At 45.5% G+C, this 22,388-nt stretch overlaps 1 protein-coding gene across 6 annotated transcripts; it reads left to right on the forward strand.

Moving 5' to 3' along the window:
• The first annotated feature begins 17,437 nt into the window (after positions 1-17,437).
• Positions 17,438-18,449, forward strand: AHSP (alpha hemoglobin stabilizing protein). Of its 6 annotated transcripts, none has more exons than XM_023191177.1 (3): positions 17,438-17,593; positions 17,767-17,845; positions 18,104-18,449. In XM_023191177.1, exons 2-3 carry the CDS (start codon positions 17,771-17,773, stop codon positions 18,335-18,337), a joined length of 309 nt encoding a protein of 102 aa, XP_023046945.1. In that variant the 5' UTR covers positions 17,438-17,593; positions 17,767-17,770; the 3' UTR covers positions 18,338-18,449. The 6 variants fall into 6 exon arrangements, with proteins under 6 accessions (XP_023046945.1, XP_023046948.1, XP_023046947.1 ...); XM_023191180.1 differs by having other exon boundaries at positions 17,448-17,659; XM_023191179.2 differs by having other exon boundaries at positions 17,448-17,593; positions 17,771-17,845.
• The last annotated feature ends 3,939 nt before the right edge of the window (positions 18,450-22,388 follow it).

The raw sequence follows: 22,388 nt of genomic DNA on the forward strand, positions 1-22,388 counted from the left end.
GCAAGTCAGTGGCCCTCTCTGGGCCTTAGGTGCCTTTTTTTGCTGTGAGGCCGGCGACTGTATTTTTAACCCTGATTTTATCCCTAGATCTACCCAACACATAGTAGGTTCTCAAAAGATATTTATAAGTGAATGAATGCATCATGAGAAGAAATTGGACCAGATGAGGCCCTGTGAAACTGCTTGGGTTTTTGTTGTTGTTGTTGTTGTTGTTGTTTTTCTCTCTCTCTCTTCTGAGTGTCCCTGGCGTGAACTAGAAATTATCCATCCTTCGGCCTTCTGCGAGACTGCAGGAACATTACTTTTGAAGGATGCTAAGGAATTCGAGGGATGAAAAAAATCAAGGGATTGCAATGATGTCACAAAACAAGGAAACAAGACGGGAAGTTCTTGTGTGTTTTTGGGGTGGGAGAGTCCATGAAACTGGGGGGAGTCCAAAGAAGGAGTGTTTCTGTCCTTGAACTCACCTTTTCTTCTTTGCATTTCTCTTCTTCTCCTTCCCATCTAGCGCAGCATATTCATTTCAAAGCATACATTTGCCAAAAAAAGCATCCTCTTTTTATCAGAAAATAAAATATACTGGTTTCTTAGCCTGGCATTCTTGGACCCGCACAGTTTGATCCCAATGACAACTCCTTACTTGAAACTTCAGATTCTCCCAAATCGTCACCTTCCTCGTGGGCTTAACCCTGGAAGGCCCTTCTACCCCACTTCGCCTTGTCTCACACTAACATAGTCTCTCTCAGACTGAGATAAACTTGAACACTTTTTTCTTTTTTTTAAATTTCGGGTTTCAAAATACAAATGGCCTAGTCACAACATTTCTGTAACGTTGTCTTAATTCAGGTACTGGTTTGAATAGTGGACAAAAATAAAACAAGGTTTGAAGACTAAGTACTCTTTAAAAACATATTTATTTAAATAGAGATAGGGCCTCCCTATTTTCCCCAGGCTGCTGTCAAACTCCTGGCCTCAAAAGTGATCCTCGGGCTGGGCATGGTGGCTCACACCTGTAATTCCAGCACTTTGGGAGGCCGAGGCAGGTGGATCACTTGAGGTCGGGAGTTCAAGACCAGCCTGGCCAACATGGTGAAACCCCATCTCTACTAAAAATAAATACAAAAATTAGCTGGGCATGGGGCTGGTGTGCCCATAATCCCAGCTACCTTGGAGGCCGAGGCAAGAAAATTGCTTGATTTTGTCATTAAGTCCGTGTTTGTTATCTTTTTTTTTTACCAATGGTTTGCCAGTTTCTTCTACAAATATCTGTTGCTACCTATTGTGTGCTCATTGGGATAGTGAGCAAAAACAAACATGGGTCTTGGTCTTCTGGAACTTATATTAGGGAAGGATATTGATCAAATCATACAAATAAATGCAAAGTTGGAACTATTTCAATTGCTGTAGGGGGGTACATGCTATTTAATATGAGGGCTTTTAGAAGGAGAATTGAACTAATCAATGGAATCAAGGGAAACTTCTTTTTTTTTTTGAGACAGAGTCTCCCTCTGTCACCCAGGCTGGAGTGCAGTGTCGCAGTCTTGGCTCACTGCAACCTCCGCCTCCTGGGTTCAAGTGATTCACTTGCCTCACCCTCCTGAGTAGCTGGGATTACAAGCCTGCACCACCACACCCAGCTAATTTTTGTATTTTTAGTGGAGACAGGGTTTTGCCATGTTGGCCAGGCTGGTCTTGAACTCCCAGCCTCAACTCATCTGCCCACCTCGCCTCCCAAAGTGCTGGAATTACAGGCATGAGCCATTATGCCCGGCCAAGGGAAACTTTTAACAAAGATTTAAGATGGGGTCTCTGTGTTGCCCAGGCCTCCCGCCTCCGTTTCCCAAAATGCTAGGATTATAGGCATAAGCCACTGAGGCCAGTTGGGAAACATTTTTTTTTTGAGGAAGCGTATATTTAGCTGATATCTAGAGTACCAGTGAATTTGATTATGATGGGAAAATAATTTTCTGGAAAGAAGGAGCAGCCTGTCCTGAGTGGGGAGGGAGCATGGTACCTAACATCCAACAAAGGCCAATGCGGCAGAAGTCTAGAGCACGAGGGGCCATGGGGAAAGGGCTGCTAGGGAGTTAGGAGCCAAACTGCAGGACATTGTAGGCCAAGCTCTTCTTCATCCTTAGGGTTAAGATTTATTTTTTATTCTTTCTATCTATCTATCTATCTATCTATCTATCTATCTATCTATCTATCTAAGAATGAATGAGACAGGGTCTTCCTCTGTCACTCAGGCTGGAGTGCAGTGGTACAATAGCAGCTCCACCGCAGCCTCAAACTCCTGGGCTCAGGTGATCCTCTTGCCTCAGCCTCCCAAGTAGCTGGGACTACAAGCATGCACCACCATGCCTGGCTAACTTTTAAAATTTTCTGTAGAGATGGGATCTCACTGTGTTGCCCAGGCTGGTCTCGAACTCCTGGCCTCAAGCGATCCTCCTACCTTGGCCTCCCAAAGCTCTTGAGATTAAAGAATATACTGGTATATATTGGAGGGCATTGTAGAGAGGTAGTTGAAAATTAAATTTTTTTTTTTTTTAAAAAAAGACAGGTTCTCTGTCACCCAGAGAGTGCAGTGGTGCGATCACACTACAGTCTCACTACAGCCTCAACTTCCAGGGTTCAAGTGATCCGCCTCAGCTTCCAGAGTAGCTGGCACCACAGGTGTGTGCCACCATGGCTAGCTAATTTTTGTATTCTATTTTTGTAGAGACAGGGTTTTTCTATGCTGCCTAGGCTGGTCTCAGACTCCTGGACTCAAGTGATCTGCCCACCTCAGCTTCTGAAAGTGCTGGGCTTATAGGCATGAGCCACCGTGCTTGGCAGAAATTTAATGTTTAATTCTTATTTTCCATTTAGCTTATAACACTGTTAATAAATTATCTTTTCAAAATAATTTTGAGTTTCCTGGTACAGTGAAAGATAGAAGGGCTACAAGCATTGTGTTATATTTGAAAGGTTAGCTTCTGTGAGTGGATAGGACTCTGGGGCAAACATCTTTGAATGAATTCCATCAGAGGGCCTTACTGTGAATGTAGGTTCTGTCCAGGATTGTAGCTGTGAGATCTTGGGCATATCTGAGTTACATATCTCTCTGTCTTTCCGTTTCTTCTTCTGAAAGACGAAATGGAAATGGTAAAATGGAAATAATACTAGTACCTACCACACAAAGTTGGAACGAGAATTAAGAGTCATGTCATGGCCAGGTGCAGTGGCTCATACCTGTAATCCCAGCACCTTGGGAGGCCAAGGTGGTCGGATCACAAGGTCAAGAGATCAAGACCATCTTGGCCAACATGGTGAAACCCCATCTCTACTAAAAGTACAAAACATTAGCTGGGCGTGGTGGTGGGCGCCTGTAGTTCAGCTACTCGGGAGGCTGAGGCAGGAGAATTGCTTGAACTTGGGAGGCAGAGGTTGCAATGAGCTGAGATTGCACCACTGCACTGCAGCCTGGGCAACAGAACAAGACTCCGTCGCAAAAAAAAAAAAAAAAATAAAGTCATGTTGTATGTGCAAAACTCTTATTTAGCACATAGTACATACTGTTTAAGTGTTGGTTCTTATTTGGAGATAATGTCAAGTGTTCAAATGTGAGGCCCTTGGCTCCATGTGAGGCAGGTGGCCTTCATGACTAGTGTCACTATATAATTTATTGTGCAAACCAGGACTTTTGAGAGGGTCATTAAAGGAAGCACTGGTAATAATTATGTTGGGAAAACAGATCTGCAGTGGAGCTGTTTCGGGCAAACGGGAATATACGGTCACATTATTTATGAACCCACCGTAGCTCTACTGATCACCGTTGTCCACCTTGACCTCTCCCTACTCAGAGACCATGACAGCCCTGTTTGTTGTAGCATTTACTTAGCCCTTAGCCTATGCCGTCTGGAGCCAGTTTGCATTTGCTTTTGTTAGGTACCGATGTCCTGTCTTCCCAAGTGGACTGTAAGTGCCTGAGGGCAAGGACCCCATCATACACTTCCCTGTGACCCGAGTGTGCAGATAGGTGGCTTGACAAAGAGATGAGTGATAGTTTCCCTTTCTCTGGGGCTGAAAGCCACCGTCACTACTTGAGACCATCATTACAACAGTTAGTACCGTTACTACTTGAGACCTTCACTACGATAGTTACTACCGTTACTACTTGAGACCTTCACTACGATAGTTACTACCGTTACTACTTGAGACCTTCACTATGACAGTTACGACAGTTACTACTGTACTACTGTTACTACTTGAGACCATCACTATGACAGTTACTATTGTTACTGTTTGAGACCGTCATTACAGCAGTTACTGCCATTACTCCTTGAGACCCTTATTATAAGACTGAATGAAGGGATGAAGGTAGAAAATGAAAACTTAAAGAAAAAGAAACTGTTTTAAAGGAAGGGTCCAGGGGAAGAAGAAGAGAGCTCCCTGCTTCTAGTGAGCAAAGGCAGCCCTTGAGCTTCCACAGCCCTTCGTATTTATTGGGTAGCAAGAGCAGGGAGGAGGAGGTAATGATCAGTTGGCTGCTTAACTGATAACAGGTTCATATTATTATTAACAGGCTTCAGATGTACCTAATTTGCAAGAAACACTGTGCTTGGGGCATGACTGCCCTCAGCGTTCCTTCTGGGTGGCAGATGCAGTTTGTCAGTTTGCCAACATTCTGCATTTAAAAGAAAGTTTGTTGTTTACTCATATAGCCTCCAGTGGTATACTGAGTTGATCATGACCCTCATTTTTTTGGCCTGTAACATTTCTCTACTTCATGAGGTCTCTTGAGGGCCTGCGCCTAAATCCTGTCATTTGACAGTGCATTTGTCTCTTGTTATAGTTGGGGAATTGGTTCCCGGACCCTAGAATATACCAAAACCTGCACACACTCATCTTGCAGTTGGCTCCGCATATGTGTGGCTTTTGCATCCCTCCGTTACTGTATTTGCTTTTTTTATTTTTAAGACAGAGTTTCGCTCTTGTTGCCCAGGCTGGTGAGCAGTGGCAAAATCTCGGCTCACTGCAACCTCCACCTCCTGAGTTCAAGCGATTCTCCTACCTCAGCCTCCCAAGTAGCTGGGATTACGGGCATGTACCACCATGCCTGGCTAATTTTTGTATTTTTAGTACAGACCGAGTTTCACCACGTTGGTCAGGCTGGTCTCAAACTCCTGACCTCACATGATCCACTCGCCTTGGCCTCCCAAAGTCCTGAGATTATAGGCGTGAGCCACTGCATCTGGCCTGCTGTATTTTCTTTCTTTCCTTTTCCTTTTGTTATTTAATGGAGTAAGAAAAAATGTTGGTATCCTTTCTTTTCTTCTTGCTTTATTCTCCCCTTCCTCCCTCCCTTCTTTTCCTTTCCTCCCTCCCTCCCTTCCTTCCTTTCCCCCTTCCCTTCCTTCTTCCTTTCCTTCCTCCCTCCCTGTCTTCTTTCCTCCCTCCCGTCCTCCCTTCCTCCCTTCCTCCTTTCCTCTTTCTGGAGATAGAGTTTCACTCTGTCACCCAGGCTGGGTGCAGGGGTGTGATCATGGCTCACTGCAGCCTTGACCTCCTGGGCTCAAGTGATCCTACCATCTCACCTCCTGAGTAGCTGGAATTACAGGTGCATGCTACCACTTCCAGCCATTACTATATTTTTGATCTGTATTTGGTTGAAAGAAATCTACATTATAAGTGGACCTGTCCAGTTCAAACCTGTGTTTTCAAAGGTCACCGGTATATCAAGCATGGGGCAGAATACTCTCAGCCCCTTGACTTTCCCCTAGTTGATTTCCCCTCTTCCAATCCTGCCTCCTGCAGTCACTCTCCACACGGCTTCCAACTCCCTGGTTTACAACCTCTCAGTGGGCTGGGCACAGTGGCTCATGCCTGTAATCCCTGCACTTTGAGAGGCCAAGGTGAGTGGATCACTTGAGGTCAGGAGTTTGAGTCCAGCCTGGCCAACATGGTGAAACCCCATCTCTACTGAAAATAGAAAAATTAGCCAGGTGTGGTGGCGCTAGCCTGTAATCCCAGCTACTTGGGATGCTGAGGCAGGAGAATCACTTGAACCTGGGGGGCAGAGGTTGCAGTGAGCCAAATTGTCCCATTGCACTCCAGCCTGGGTGACAGAACTAGACTCTGTCTCAAAAACAACAACAAAAACACCTCACAGTGGCTTCACATTACTTTTATGGAAGGGGATTGCAACATTCTCCTCCAAACCCTTCAATGGCTTTTCTTCATACTTGAAGAGAAAACCCGAACTTTTTGTCAGAGCAAACAAAGCTCTGCAGATCTGTCCCTGCCCCATCTCTCAAACCTCACCCCTGCCACTCATCCTGTCGCTTCCCCTAACGATCCTAAGATCCAGGAGCACTAATCTATTTCCAGGGCTTTGTATCAGTGCCTGGTACAAGGTAGGGTCCAAGTACCTATTTGTGGAAAGAATAAATTTTTATTTTTTAAAAAATAGAGATGGGCAGGCTGGGTATGGTGGCTCATGTCTGTAATCCCAGCACTCTGGGTGGTCGAGGCAGGTGGATCCCCTGAGGTTAGGAGTTCGAGACTAGCCTACCCAACATGGTGAACCTCTGTCTCTACTAAAAATACAAAAATTAGCTAGGCGTGATGGTGCACACGCCTGTGGTCCCAGCTACTTGGAAGGCTGAGGCAGGAGAATCACTTGACCCGGGAGGCAGAGGCTGCAGTGAGCCGAGATCACGCCACTGCACTCCAGCCTGGGTGACAGAGCAAGACTCCATCTCAAAAAAAAAAAAAAAAAAAAAAAAGTATTTCAATGTCAGAATTGTTATATATATATATTAAAACATAAGTCTATTATGTAAAAGGAAAACTCGAGGCTCGAGGTAGGGAAAATTATTCACTGAATTAAGTGTTACTGAGTATTGAGCCAAAGAATGGCTTTAGAACATTTCTGAAGACAGAGTAAATATTACCAAATAACTTACTTATGAAAACTACTGAAGTCCATGAATTTTGTTCTCATACGAAAACCTAAGGTCAACAAGATACATTTCCTTGACCGCTCCTCCCCTGGCTTCATGAAAAAATATGGTCTTTTCATCATTCTCAGGGACCAGATGTTTCCTGTCACCACCCATAACAGTCTCCATTAGGTACTTTGTATGTCCAGAGTAGATTAAAGCCCTATATTTAATACTTTTGAAAAAGAGTAAGATAATTTAATTAGCTACATCTTATACATTATCACAGGCATGAAGGAATGGTAGAAATGCTTCCACTTATCCTAGAAATGTTTCTGACTCTTGTGGAATTGATAGAACAACTAGTGGATTAATTTCCAACTTAAACTACAAAACTTTTTAAAAAACCCATTATTCCCATTTTACGGGTAAGGAGATCTTAGACAAGAAAGATAAACAAAAACAGATTTTGGGGGCCAGGCATGGTGCACTTTGGGAGGCCGAGGCAGGTGGTCAGGAGTTCAAGACCAACCTATGAAAAATACAAAAAAAATTAGCTATGCATGTTGGTGCATGCCTGTAATCCCAGCTACGCAGGCGGGTTAGGCACAAGAACCCCTTGAACCTGGTAGGTGGAGGTTGCAGTAAGCTGAGATCATCCCTCTGCAACCTGGGTGACAAGGCCATACCCTGTCTCAAATAAAACAAAACAAAGCAAAAAAAACAACAGATTTTTGGCCTGTTGCCTCAAAAACCAACAATGACACAAATAAGCCGCACTTGGGGACTGGCTCATGTTCTTAGATCTTTGCTCCTTCTCTACAACCTAGCCCATGACCCAGCAATTATTTCCTTTCCCCACACGGCCTTGGCACTGGTCAGTTTCTGGCCCAGTGAAGCCCCCTTTTCAGATCAGAGCATTTCACCCACCTCCTGATACACTTCCTCCCCTTGCAGGCGCTCTCTCATAGATCAAAATGTAACACACCCACCAGACGCCTCCCTGCTGCAGGGCTGTGGAACTCAGTGACTGTCAGGATGGCCATTGAGGGTGTGGAGGGAGGCGGCCAGGTCAGAGATATGGTCTTGGGATCCTGTAACCTCACCTCCCCACAGAACTGTAATTATACTTTCACCTGGGGCAGCAATGACAGTACACACTTGGAGAATTGAAAATATTTTTGAAAAACTTTGTCCCAGTTACAATTACCAAAAACAATGACAACTTCCCTGCAGCACTCCAGAGAGATGACAGTGCCTGGAGAGGCTCTACTTTTCCATGATCCTTTGAGGCAGACAGGGGCTGTCCTGGAGGGAGCAGAAAATGCGGAGTCTGAGACAGAAGGGGATGACAATGAAGCATGGTGGGTGCTGGATTCTGTGCCTCCTGGGATGTGTTTTTGTTGAAACTCTAATTTTCTGTTACTCCCCAAATTCTTTAAATGAGCAATCATTGAATTATAAATAGAGAAATGGGATCACACAAGTAACTTGAGAAGGATTTGTCAACAGATTACAGTGCCAGGAAGAAAGTGAGGTTCAATATTGACAAAGAAAATAGAGACATCTGTGTAATTCAATGCAATTGATACACACACGTAGATTGCAAATGTACGTGTGTGTGTTTGTGTGTGTGTGTTTGGAATATATGTTTTATCAAAATGTAACTCAAGAGAGATAGACTCTAAACTGAACAATATTCATAGAAGAAACAAAGATATTTAATAAGGAATTTCCCCACACACACAAGCACCAAGTTTATGTAGTTGAGAGGGAAATTCTACCGATAAAGTAATCAATAAATTAATGCTAGTTAAACTACTCAAGAGTTATAGAGAGGTAAATATTTCCTAAAATAGTTTTTAGGAAGAGTATATAAAGGTGATACCAGAACCTTGCCTAGATTTAGCCATATAGAATACTATAGACAAATAGGACATATACTTTTTCTTTTTTTTGAGGTGGAGTTTTGCCCTTGTTGCCCAGGCTGGAGTACAATGGCATGATCTTGGCTCACCGCAACCTCTGCCTCCTGGGTTCAAGTGATTATCCTGCCTCAGCCTCCCGAGTAGCTGGGATTACAGGCATGTGCCACCACGCCCAGCGAATTTTATATTTTTATTAGAGATGGGGTTTATCCATGTTGGTCAGGTTGGTCTTGAACTCTCGACCTCAGGTGATCTGCCCCCCTCAGCCTCCCAAAGTGCTGGGATTACAGGCATGAACCACCATGCCTGATGACATATACATTTAAGAGTAAAATATTAAATATTAGAAACTATTGCATCAGTATAGATCAATCACCCTTTATGTTATAAAAGGAAGTATGATTCAATATTAAGAAATTCGTTAATGAAATTAATCACATTAATAGAATGAATGAGAATGTCATGTGGCTATGGTCATCAATGCAAAAAAATTGGCAGAATTCTACAGAAAATTATGTTTAATAAATTTAGTAAGAAATTGGTGTAAAAGATTTTTGAAAAACATGAAAATAGACTTATACCGATGAAAACTAATAACACCAAATGTTTGGGTAGGAAAGTTCAACAATATTGAGAAGTCAATAATCTATGAATAAATTTATATCTTGAGTTTGACCCAAATATAATATCATGTACTTGAGTTCTGAAGATTTAAAAAATATATTGCTGGCCGGGCGCGGTGGCTCAAGCCTGTAATCCCAGCACTTTGGGAGGCCAAGACGGGCCCATCACGAGGTCAGGAGATCGAGACCATCCTGGCTAACACGGTGAAACCCCGTCTCTACTAAAAAAAATACAAAAAAACTAGCCGGGCGAGGTGGTGGGCACCTGTAGTCCCAGCTACTCCGGAGGCTGAGGCAGGAGAATGGCGTAAACCCGGGAGGCGGAGCTTGCAGTGAGCTGAGATCTGGCCACTGCACTCCAGCCTGGGCAACAGAGCTAGACTCCGTCTCAAAAAAAAAAAAAAAAAAATATATATATATATATATATATATTGCTATGAAAAGTAAACAAAAAAATCCATGAACAATTTGAAATGAAAAAAAAAGTTACTTCCCCTGTCATATATTATTAAAACATGGGGACCCAGCACAGTGGCTCACGCCTGTAATTCCAGCACTTTGGGAGGCTAAGGCAAGCGGATCACCTGAGGTCAAGAGTTTGAGACCACCCTGACCAACATGGTGAAACCCCATCTCTACCAAAAATACAAAAACTAGCCGGGTCTTGGCGGGCACCTGTAATCCCAGTTACTCAGGAGGCTGAGGCAGGAGAATCGCTTGCACCCGGGAGGCAGAGGTTGCAGTGAGCCGAGATCACGCCACTGCAATCCAGCCTGGGTGACAAAGCAAGACTCCATAGGAAAAAAAAATTATTTTTATAAATATTTTATAAATATTTATAAATAAAATAAAGAAAACATGGGAATTAAAACAGTGTACTGTTGATTCATGAATAGAAATAGAAATAAGTGGAATACATATTTTAAAATAGAATAAAATGTGTGAAAATATTTTACAATTTTAATTACAATAAGACAGTAGTGACAAAAGTAGAAATGTCGATTTGGGGTGTCTCATTGGAGACCACAGACCATAAATATGTAGCTGAGCCTTTGTCTCCTCACATGTTTTGTTGCCACAGAGATAGTGTCCTTCATTCTCACAGTGTTCATAGTAGCCAGCCATGTCCAATGAGGAGGGTTTAGGTGCACAGAACGGTCTTCTAAATACTAATATACATCTTTTTCCACCGCAACATTTTTATCAAGTCAATTTAAAAAGTTTTGCTTGATTAAAGAAACCTTTTTAAGGCCTGGTGCAGCGGCTCATGCCTGTAATCCCAGCACTTTGGGAGGCCAAGGTGGGTGAATCTCTTGAGGTCAGGAGCTGGAGACCAGCCTGGCCAACATGGTGAAACCCCATCTCTACTAAAAATATTAAAATTAGCTGGGCGTGATGGCAGGTGCCTGTAATCCCAGATACTTAGAAGACTGAGGCAGGAGAATTGCTTGAACCTGGGAGGTGGAGGCTGCCATGAGCTGAGATTGCGTCAGTGCGCTCCAGCCTGAGTGACAGAGCGAGACTATGTCTCAAAACAAACAAGCAAAAACCTTTTAAGTATATAAACATTAGTTTCAAAATTCTGGTTGGCAAAACAACTATGTTAGGTTCACAAAGTATAGGGGAAGTTCTAATGAAGTGTCAGAGCCAGAGTTACTCCCAGAGTGAGCTTCGGGACCGCTGTCCTGTCCTCAGGATACGACAGTCTTTCTAAGCTACATAGGTCACACATGGGGCTGACCTTCCAAACATGCCGTTGCCACTTTGTAAGCGAAATAGGGGACCTTCAACTCGGCTTCTCTGGTTGGAAAGAAGGTGTCTCATAGGTCCTATTTTCCACACTAGATGTTAAATACAGTCGCTATAAGAAGGTCAGTTTCAAATGATTTGCAAAGCACATTTACAAACTCTTCAACCTTGTGAGCATGCCCTTGAATACTACAAATAAGAGAGGTGGGGAATCACTTTGAAAGCAAAGCGGGTGAGGCCTTTCTTTTCAGTGACCAAACAGGGTCCCTTGTACAATTCACAGATCCAGCTGCCAGCCCAGCCTATACCTTAACTGGCTCCTGTGGGAACCCCAGCTTAGTTTGCTCCCAAGATACCCCCAAATACTCCAGCCTGGATGCTGTCTCCAGGACACACCCTTCTGGGGTTTCCTACTGAGATCCCCCTCACCAGAGCCCAGAAAGAGCCAAGCCAAGCCAAGCTCAGTCCACAGTGGCTGCTCACCCCGGATGATCTGTCTGCTGTGCTGTCAGTTACACCACGGCTGTCTACTCTCAACCAAGTCCACAACAAGAGACGTCGGTGGCACATGCCCAATTATGCCTTTGGTAACAATCCCCCTGCATCTCACCTGTCTCCAGCTCCCCACATCCCTTGAAATTTGGTTTCCTTGATTAGGATTAGGGGTTTTCAGTGTGGTGGGGACTCCTGATAGCCGCAGAATGGCATCTATGAGGCCAAACCACGTCTGAATTGATACTCCACGTTATCTAACCTTTTCACTCTCCTCTGCTCTGCAGTGTGGGTGGAGTTCCCCAAAGCAGAAGCAGTAGTGAGAATTCCGCTGTCTCCTAGTAATCCAGGTATTTCAGAGACCCCTGCAGTCAGAGCACCATGGTCCTGACATGAGCAGGAAGAACCCTTCCAGTGGGTGTGCTGTCCTGGGAAGCTTTAGAGAATCAAATTCCAGACCTTTGAAGTCCATACTCACTCATTCTCAAAATCAACTAGACCCAGAAACTGTGTCCAGGGGAATCCCTGCTCCCAGACCCTTCTCACGTTTCCTTCCTTCTCCCGCTTGCCAACTGCACCTGCCTGACTTACAAGGGGCATCGTCCCAGACCACCAGAATAGGGACCCTTCAACAATTCCTTCAATCCTATGCCTCCATCTGATCAGAGGATTTATTTCCAATACAATTGGAATTTCTGTTTCATAACTATTTATTAAAATTTGAAACATTCACTTTGGTAAACGGCATTTTACTAAGTATGTGTCTATATATGTTTTATATATATATATATATATATATATATATATAAATTTCCTCTTGAATATGTATGTCAGAGCTATCCATCCATGTATCTATAGAGAGAGAGAGAGTGAGACAGAGAGACCAACAGAAAGACACAGCGAATGAGAGAAGTTGCAAGTAAGTAGAATGTGACTGAACAAAATACAAGCATGAAAGCATGCGAGTTATCTTAGGATCAACTTAAGTGGGGGTAGTGGAATAGAAATACAAGTTCGAGAAGTAAAAGGAGTATTGTGAGACTCCCAGCTGCTAAGGAAGAACTTGTTTGGTTTTTAAAAAAATACATAGTGGTCAGGGCCAAATCACCACTCCATTAACATTGTGTTGGACACATTCACAACAGTGATGTGCGGTTTGTTTAAATGTGTTTGGATCCTGCCACAGTTAAAAGCCTTTGCTATGATTTAAATGTATGAGGCAAAAATAAATATCTACAAAACTTGTGTGGGAGTGTACACAAAGATTCTTTAGACGGATGGGATGAAAGAATTTGAAGACCATTAAAGGAAAGATTATCTGAAAGTCTAATCCCTAGCTGACATTACTTTTCCTCCTGAAACATACAGTGGGGCTGCCCAGGCCTTGTCTCCATTTGTTCTATTTACCAATAGGAAATTAAGACTTGGTTCTCATCATAATTTTAGCAGTCATGATGTACATGCCCTCAAGGAAGTGCCACAGAATGTTTTAGGCTCCAGGAACCATTTCTGGGATGTTTCTTTCCAAAGAAAATGTTCATGTCATGAATTTTATTCCATGAACATAATTTGAACATACAGGTCTACCTTTAAATAATGGGCCAGATGACCCCAGTTTTTCTAGGAGTGCAGTCTTCTGTTAGGGTAGATGTCCTTTCTACTGTGGAGAATTGCATTTTGAGATCCTATGAGTCTGAGCATGTTTGTAAGGGGCTGCCGCTGTCTATTATTAGGGTGGTCTCTTTAGCTTTGGCTCTACACCACGTGGCTTGAAGATTTTCCTTGAATTTGACCTGAGGCCCCTGACCCCACCCACATTGCTGGGGAGGAGGGGCCTGTCCTGGACTCTGGCAGCTGTAACTCCTGACCCCCAGTCTTGCTTGCAGTGGCAAAGGAGAGGCAGAAGAGGGAGGTGCACACTAAGCCACTCTGGGCATCCTTCCTGGGTAGGCTGGGTCCCCCTCAGAGCCTGCTGGCAATACCCAGGAGCACAGCTGATCTCGGCTGGGTCTCCCTCTGCACCCTCAGGATGCGTGGGGTAGGTATCTGCGAGTCCCCAGGAGACTCTGGTTCCTGGCCAATCTCACTGCCCCCTGCCCCAGCACTGGGACCCTTATGTGGCTGCAGGTGTGGCTGGTAGTGCCAATATCAAGGGAGCTTCTGTCTTCCCAAACTTAAATTCCCCTGCCCATAACTCATACCTTCAGCCCCCTCCATTTTCTGAGCTAAGTTCCAATCAGTGAAAACAAAGTCAAGTGGGAGTCCGGGACAGGAAAGTGTCCCGGGGGTGGGGCAAAAGAGGGAAAAGGGACAAGTCTCTCCCAAATGGATCCAGAGCAAGCTCCTCCCTCCTGCTAGTAGCCATACTGCCCAGATGCTGACCTTTAGATGTGCAAGGCCCCTGTCTCCTCCCCAGCCCTGGGACACTCTGGTGGCTGCAGGTCCTGATTGCTGTGCCAGTCACAGCAGGAACAGGCCCCCAAAACGTCACATCTCCAGGAAATAAGACCAAGGTTCTACCTAACCAGTTCCTCTCACCTCCCTCCCAAAACGTTCACAGGGGGAACCACAGAACATGAAATCTACAACCTTTTTGCCCTGACTCTAACCTGGTACCGCCACAAGCAAGTGAGGGTTTTGTGTTAACTGAGAGTGGAATTTGTGTCATCAATTCCAATCAGATTTCTGGAGGAGGCTCTTCTTTCCCTGATGATTGAGGTCTTCGTTACAGTCCTCCCAGTGGAAGGAGAGGCCTTCCTGGAAGTCCAAACAGTTCCCTTTTCCTCCCTTGGCTAATTTCTTGTTCAGCTGAAGCAGAGCCTGCCTCGATGAGGGAGTTCCTATTAGGTCTCTTAGTTTAAGAGACCTCACCAGTTGTGAATTCCTCTGTAAATCAGCAGTGCTTTATTTTCCTGTTGCAGAATGAGTTTGTGATCCTGGTTTTCTACAATTCTTTAGCAAATATGTTTTTGTAACCTCACATTCAACCCTTCCTTCATTGACTCATCTAGCATGCTCAGAGGGAATCAGTTTTCCCTGCTATTCTCAAGACAGTGGGTTGAGGGAAGAGACTTCAATTCTTCACATCTCACTAATGTTACCCTGAAATTCATTATAGTCCAGGGAGTTGGATTAGTTCCAACTGTGCCAGGAAATTTTGAGGAATGAACAAAATTAGAAGTTTTTTCTTTTCTTTTTTTAAGAGATGGAGTCTCACTATGTTGTCCAGGCTGGTCTTGAACCCCCAAGCTCAAACGACCCTCCGGTCTCTGCCCCTTACAGGCATGAGCCACTGTGTGTGGCTTCAATGCTAGATGTGTTCATGGCAGCATGGCCTTCTAAGGCATCTGAGGCAGCACCATCTCCTGTGAGTTTCCTGGCATGTACCAGAGGCCTTCATGAAACTTTTCCTTAATGAGCTTTGAAAGGGCATTGGAATCTTGATCTTTCCCACCTGGTAATGAATTATTTTTACAGAAATATTTAAGAAAAGTTATTTAGAAGTGAAAGGATGCAGGAGAGAGTTGGCCTGGTGTGATGTGAGAAAGACTGGACCTGGTGGTCATTGCTGGCTTTCAAGCTGGAAAGGGACCAGGAGTGAAAGAACGTGGGTTCTTCTATAGACTAGAAGAGGAAAGAAAAAGAACTCTTTTCCAGAGACTCCAAGGGGAACACAACCTAGATTATTACTTAATTTTAAACTTAATTATTACTTAAAATTAAAACTTAATTTTAGCCTAGTGAGTCTCATTTTAGATTTCTGACCTCTAAGTCTGTAAGATAATTAATTAATTAATTAATTAATTTAGAGACAAGGTCTCACTCTGTCACCCAGGCTGGAGCTCAGTGGCATGATCTTGGCTCATTGAAGCCTCTGCCTCCTGGGTTCAAGCGATTCTCCTGCCTCAGCCTCCCAAGTAGCTGGGATTACAGGTGCATGCCACCATGTCTGGCTAGTTTTTGTATTTTTAGTAGAGATGGGGTTTCGCCATGTTGGCTAGGATGGTCTCGAACTCCTGACCTCAAGTGATCCGCCTGCCTTGACCTCCCAAAGTGCTGGGATCACAGATGTGAGCCACTGCGTTTGGCTGGTAACACATACTTTCCACCCTATATAAATGAAAACATGTTCACATGGAAACCTGTACACAAATGTTTATAGCAACTCTATTCACATTTGCCCCAAAGTGCAAACAATCTAGATGTCCTTCCGTGGCTGAATGAACAAACTACAGTGCATCCATGCAATGCACTGTGTGCACTGACACTTGCAACAACTTGGACGGAGCTCAAGAACATCATGCTGACCAAAAAACGCCAGCCTCAAAGGTTACAGACTGTATGATTCCATTTATATGACATCCTGAAAAAGACTTAACTGTAGTGATGAACAGATAAGTGGTTGCCAGAAGTTATGGGTGAGGGGAGGGGTGGCTACAAAAGAGTAAAATGAAGGAGTGGTTTTTGGGTGATGGAAACATTCTGTATCTTGACCACGGTTGTAGGCCGGATGCAGTGGCTCACACCTGTAATCCCAGCACTTTGGGAGGTGGGCGGATCACTTGAGGTCAGGAGTTCGAGACTAGCCTGGCCAATATGGTGAAACCCCATCTCTACTAAAATACAAAAATTAGCTAGGCGTGGTAGTGCACGCCTGTAATCCCAGCTACTTGGGAGGCTGAGGCAGGAGAATCGCCTGAATGTGGGAGGTAAAGTTTGCAGTGAGCCGAGATCGCGTCACTGCACTCCAGCCTGGGCCACAGAGGGAGACTCCCTCTCAAAAAAAAAAAAAAAAAAAATTAATAAATTGTACACCAAAAGGAAGTCAGTTTTGCTGTATATTGATTTTAAAATGCTACAACCAAAAAGGCAAATCAACAAAGCTTTATGTGTGTATAGGTACGGGTTTTGAATGGAAAAAAAAAGTGACAGGAAATATACCATGTTTAATGCTGGTTACTTTGGAGGGGGCAAAAATGATTGTTTTTCAGTGTATGTTTTTGTGTTTTAATAATTTAAATTAGTATATAGTGATTTTGAAATTTGAGAAACATCTACTGAAAATGGAAAATACCAGGAAAAATATTTAAAAAGAAGAAAAAGAGTATTTCTGCTTTATTGGGTACCTGTTGACGGGGTAGTGAACAAGACAAATGCATCTCCTTTGTCTTATTGGAGTGCTGTGGTGTGATCTTGGCTCACTGCAACCTTTGCCTCCTGGGTTCAAGCGATTCTCGTGCCTCAGACTCCCAAGCAGCTGAAACTACAGGCACCCACCACCACGCCCGGCTATTCATCTCCATTCTTGTGGAGTGCAGCATGGTGGAGTTCAGTCTACATGCTTACAGATGGCTTATCTGCAAAATGTGTCTAAAAAGAAATTTTATAGGATAAATATTTTATACATGTTTGAAACAGTGCTTGGCGCAAATGAATAGATGTAATGCAAGCTGCTATGAATACATCATCTCTGAATTGGGGGAATAATTGCCATCACATCATTGTGATTACACAAAAGCCTCCGTCATGTAATAAGGCTCAGTAAATGTCGATTTCCATAGCATTTCAAGCCTGGATACTAAATATGGGGCAAAGGGCAACGACATGTCCCTGGTTTGACTCTTGTACTCTTGGTTTCCTGGGTTTCTTCATTTATCTTTTTTTTTTTTTTGGCCTTGTTATCTTTCTACCTTCAGGGAAGCCTCTCCCTTCTTCTCCTCCCCAGAATGACCTATCACCCTCCTTCAGGACCTAGATGCAGGGCGTTTCTATCTTAGGCTGACATTTGACTCATTGCCTACATCTATAGCTTGGCACAGAGCGATTCACGCACCCTCAAGAGTGTGGGTGAGACATATACACCCTGTTAGACCTGAAGGTGAGCCCAACCTGGGAAAATCGTGACCTCAGAGCAGAGCAGGATGTGAAAGGTTTTGGAAAGGAGGTGGCCCTGCAGGGCAGGAGGAATTTTTTAGGGGTGGGGGCAGATTGGGGGAAATACCCAGTGAGGAGGGAAACGGATATGTAAATTCTACCCTTTTCTCTACCCAGGCAGATGGCTCTTCTTAAGGCCAATAAGGATCTCATTTCTGCAGGAAGGCAAGAGTTCAGTGTTCTGCTGAATCAGCAGGTGAGTTCAGGCTTTCGTTTCAAAGGACTGGCCTGGAGACTGGGGGGTGCTCGGGAAGTGGAGGATGAGGGCAGAAAACAGAGGATAACTGGAGCTAATGAAGTAATGGTGGAGTTGATGGAAACAATGAGAGACACGGGATACAATGCAGAGGAAGGAGGATGTGAGAGCTGGTGCTGTGGCACCATTCTGGGTATTCCTGAATCCCACTGCTGACCACATTCTCCCTTGCCAACTGCCTCTCCGCAACCCCCCCAGGTCTTCAATGATCCTCTCATCTCTGAAGAAGACATGGTGACTGTGGTGGAGGACTGGATGAACTTCTACATCAACTATTACAGGCAGCAGGTGACAGGGGAGCCCCAAGAACGAGACAGGGCTCTGCAGGAGCTTCGGCAAGAGCTGAACACTCTGGTCAACCCTTTCCTGGCCAAGTACAGGGACTTCCTGAAGTCTCATGAGCCCCCGAGTCACCCACCGCCCTCCTCCTAGCCCAGGAACCCAGCCCCTCCTCTCTGAGAAACTCTGACCTTCATGTCCTTAGGCCGTGCTCCCGCCACTCTACACTGACACCTCAATAAAGACCAGTGCTGGTTTTGTTGGACTTCCTGGCTTCTCTTTCATGGTCTGACCTGACATGTGGAGGCAGTCGGTCCCTTTCCTTCCGCCCTCCTTCTTAGATATGCTCTTGGAAGCTTAATTCCTTACAGCAGAGGTTAACAGCCTTGAGTGAACACGGGGCAGCGATTCTAAACTAAAACAGGCTGAATGAAGGCCAGGAAGGCAGGACTAGAGAGAGTGCGGAGGCGCGGGGGAGGGGGTGGCAGAAACAAAAAAGGGGGATAGAAGCCCTCCAGACGTTGTCCTGTGACCTGCTTGTGGAGGAGGAAACTGCTGGAAGTCTCCCAGTCTTGTTCATCCTGCGCCAGGTCCACCGCCTCGACTTTTCAATCCCGTGTCCTTAGCTCCAGCTCAAACAACATTCTAGGATCTTCGGACTCTGACTACCGCAGAATACCTCCCCGGAGCCCCGAGCATCGTAGGAATTTAGAGTTGTAAGGGATTTTGAGAACCCTTCAGCGCGCCACTTATGTTTCAAGCAGGGGAGCCCCTTCCCTTTGGCTCCAACATCCCTGGGAGCAGATGCCAGGATTGGGAAGCAAAGGAGCCCGCCTTTCCCCCGCCCCGTTTCTCAGGTCAATTCCCGGTCTAGGCTCCCTTTCTCCCAGACCTCCAGACTCGAAGCCTCTTTATTTTAGGGCTCTGGGCGGAACCAGGGCCGGGCCAGATTCAAGACCGTTTTAAAAACGAAATGAAGCTGTTAGACCCGCGTCGCACTCTCCAGGAGAAGCCTTCAGGCGCAGAGGGGAGGGAGCTCAGGAAGGGTGCGCGGTGCGGGGGCGCGCGGGGGGAGGGGGTTCCCGGGGTGCAGAGCGGGGCCGGGGGTGCGAGGAGGGGTGCCGGGGCGGGGCGGGGCGGGGCTGGGCGGCGGCTGGGGGTACCCGGCGGGGGAGCGGGGGCGCGCGGAGCGGGGACGCGGCTAGGAGGCGCCGCACACCAATCAGAGGCGGCTCAGGGTGCGCGCGGGGAGCTGGAAGGCGCCGCCCTGGACCTTTTCCGTGTTCTCTCTAACGCGGGAAAAGTTTGGGGCCCAGAGGGATTGCTCCTAGTGTCAACCTCCAGCAAGTTTTCCTCTGGGACTTGTGAACCGACTGTTGTTTTTTGGGTCTCTGCAGCCTGGATCAGGGTGGAAAGGGAACCAGCTCAGTGTCCCCAGCGGTGCTTCCAACCCTAGGGTGTGGTCGGCCCTAGACCCAGCTTGGGGGAGTGGCGCCTCCCAGGGAAGCAGGCGGCGAACACCTCTGGGGTGGGGTCGGTGGTCCAGGCAGAGGCTGGGGCCTTCTCCACGGCACCCCTCAGGAAATCTCAGTCCATGAATGGGGACCGGGGCCTGCTCAGGCAGCAGTAGTCCGCAGCCTCACCTTTGCAAGAGAAACCTGGCCTGGTGTGCGTGGGTGGAAGACAGTGACTGGGGGACGCTAGGAGAGCACACAGCACAACGCTCCGGTGCCTTATGCAGAATGGCGAAGTGTTTGCATGTAACCCATGCACATCCTCTCGTGTACTTATAATACCGACTGCAACGTCAATGCTATGTAAATAGTTGTTACACTGTGTTATTTAGGGAGTAAGGACAATTGAAAAGCCTGTTCGGTACAGAGTCAACCATCCATTTTTCTCCCCAAATATTTACCATCCTTGGTTGGTTGGATCTACACATGCGGAACCCACAGATACGGAGCGACCACTGTATTTGTCTTTCAGCTTAGCTGAAAAGAATGTCAGAAGCCACTTTGGCTCAATTCATGAAGAGGAACTTTCCATACCTTTATAACTATCCAGCTATGGGAGCTGCTGAGCTAACCACTTCTCAGGTGCTCAAAGGAAAATGACCAATTACAGGTATAAGGTAGAAAAGATTATCACTGGGAAGTTCCAACATTGAAACTCCATTCCGACCATTCCATAAGCTTGTGCAGTTGAGAAGCTGCAAAAAATATTTTTAAGACAGAAAAATCTGTTACCTGCACTTTCTACTCTCACATTACTATCAACGAAGTGACTGGTTGTAAATCTACAAGAAGTAAAATTGAGAATATTTTGATTTTTCAGAGATGATGATCTGAACCTGATGGTTCATAATAATAAAAATAAAATTACTAATGCAGTGAGTGCCCCAAATCCATTACTGTTGCTGAAGGAAAATAAATTAGAATTAGCAAGAATAACCTTCCTTTGCTGTGATAGCAGTATCTGAATTAATACTAGAAATAATATTGTAAATAAATGATAAAACATTATAGCCATAACCCTGCCCTTATCCTGACACTGATATTGAACCTGACCTAGAGCTGACCCTGAACTTGGGCCTCACCTGTGGCCTCACCTTGCTCCTGATCATAATGGACACCTTGCCCTCACAATGACCCTGATTCTGACACTGACATTGCCTCTCATTCTCATTCTTATATTGATCCTGATGCTGAATTGGACCCTAAACTTTACCTGATCCTAAATTTCACCCTGTCTCTGACCCTCAACCTGAATCCTACCATGACCGTTACCCTGAACTTGACCTTCACTGACCCTTCCCTAGGCATGATGTTGACTCTGACCTTCACTATGACCCTGACCCTTGATCCTCAACTTGACCTAGACAGTGATAATAATTATGACTCTTTTTTTTTTTTTAAGAGGCAGGGTCTTGCTCTGTTGCCCAGGCTGCAGTGCAGTGGTGCCAGCATGGCTCACAGCAGCTTTGACCTCCAGAACTCAAGTGATCCTCCCACCTCAGCTTCCCGAGTAGTTGGGACCACAGGTGCATGCCATCACGCCTGGCTATTTTTCTTTTTTTTTGTATTTTTTTGTAGAGATGTTGTTGTCCAGGTTGGTCTTGAACCCCTGGCCTCAAGCAAGATTCCCACCTTAGCCTCCCAAAGCACTGGGAATACAGGTGTGAGCCACTGCACCTGGCCTTTAACCATGACTCTTGACCCTGAAGCATACACTCTCACCTTGACTCTGACCTTGCTCTCATTCTGACACCACCCCCTCCTCCACGCCTGAGCCTTACCCTGGTGCTCACTCTCACCTTGCACCTGACTATGACGCTCACCAGACCCTGATCCTACTGTCACTTACACACTCTATCTCATTCTCACCCTGACCCTGATTCTGTACTTGACCCTGACCCTCACTTTTGCCTTCAATTTTAGCCTCACCCTTAATCCCGACCTGAACATTGAAGCTAACCCTACAGTGGCACTCAACTTGACCCTCCCCTGGCCTGGAATCTTAATGTCACCATGACCCTCATCATGACCATAAATCTGACCCTTGCCTGACCCTGACTCTGCTGCTTACTTTCCACTGACCCTAACTTGACCCTTATGGTCTCCCTGATCCTGATCTCACCCTGACTCTACAAGAACCCTTATCCATACCTTCACCATGTCCTTGAACCTACTGTGAATCTGAAACTTGTGCTGAGCCTGACCTACACACTCAGCCTGACCCTCAGGCACTAAGTCTTTCTCACTCTGTGATAAAGTCTGACCCTGAAACTGACTCTGACCCTCACCCTGACCCTGGCTTTGAATGTCTGCCTCACACTCCTCATCCTCACGCTGACACTGACCCCCATTCTGATCCTCATGATGACTCTTAGCTGGACTTTGACCCTGGAGCATGACCCTTACCCTCATCAAGACCCAGCAATTTGCTCACACTTGTAGTCCCAGCACTTTGGAAGGCTGAGTTGAGAGATCACCTCAGGCCATGCATTCGAGACCAGCCTGGGCAACATAGCAAGACACCCCAACCCCATCCGTGCAACAAAATACTCACATTGCATTACAAATGTCTGCCACATCATTGTAGTAAATTCTTTCTTTTTACTCCAGTTAGTAGCTGCAATGTGGTCTTATGATAAAACTCTGTGCCCCAGTTCTGACCACTGGAACAAGCTGGACACATCTGGCTT

This window comes from Piliocolobus tephrosceles, chromosome 17 (genome assembly GCF_002776525.5).
Source record: "Piliocolobus tephrosceles isolate RC106 chromosome 17, ASM277652v3, whole genome shotgun sequence".
Lineage (NCBI taxonomy): Eukaryota > Metazoa > Chordata > Mammalia > Primates > Cercopithecidae > Piliocolobus > Piliocolobus tephrosceles.

Excerpts from the sequence above, each read along its gene's own strand:
- AHSP (XM_023191177.1), top strand. The coding sequence starts at position 17,771 with ATGGCTCTTCTTAAGGCCAATAAGGATCTCATTTCTGCAGGAAGGCAA. Across the intron at positions 17,846-18,103 it reads GTGTTCTGCTGAATCAGCAG|GTCTTCAATGATCCTCTCAT; the intron begins GTGAGTTCAGGC and ends CAACCCCCCCAG.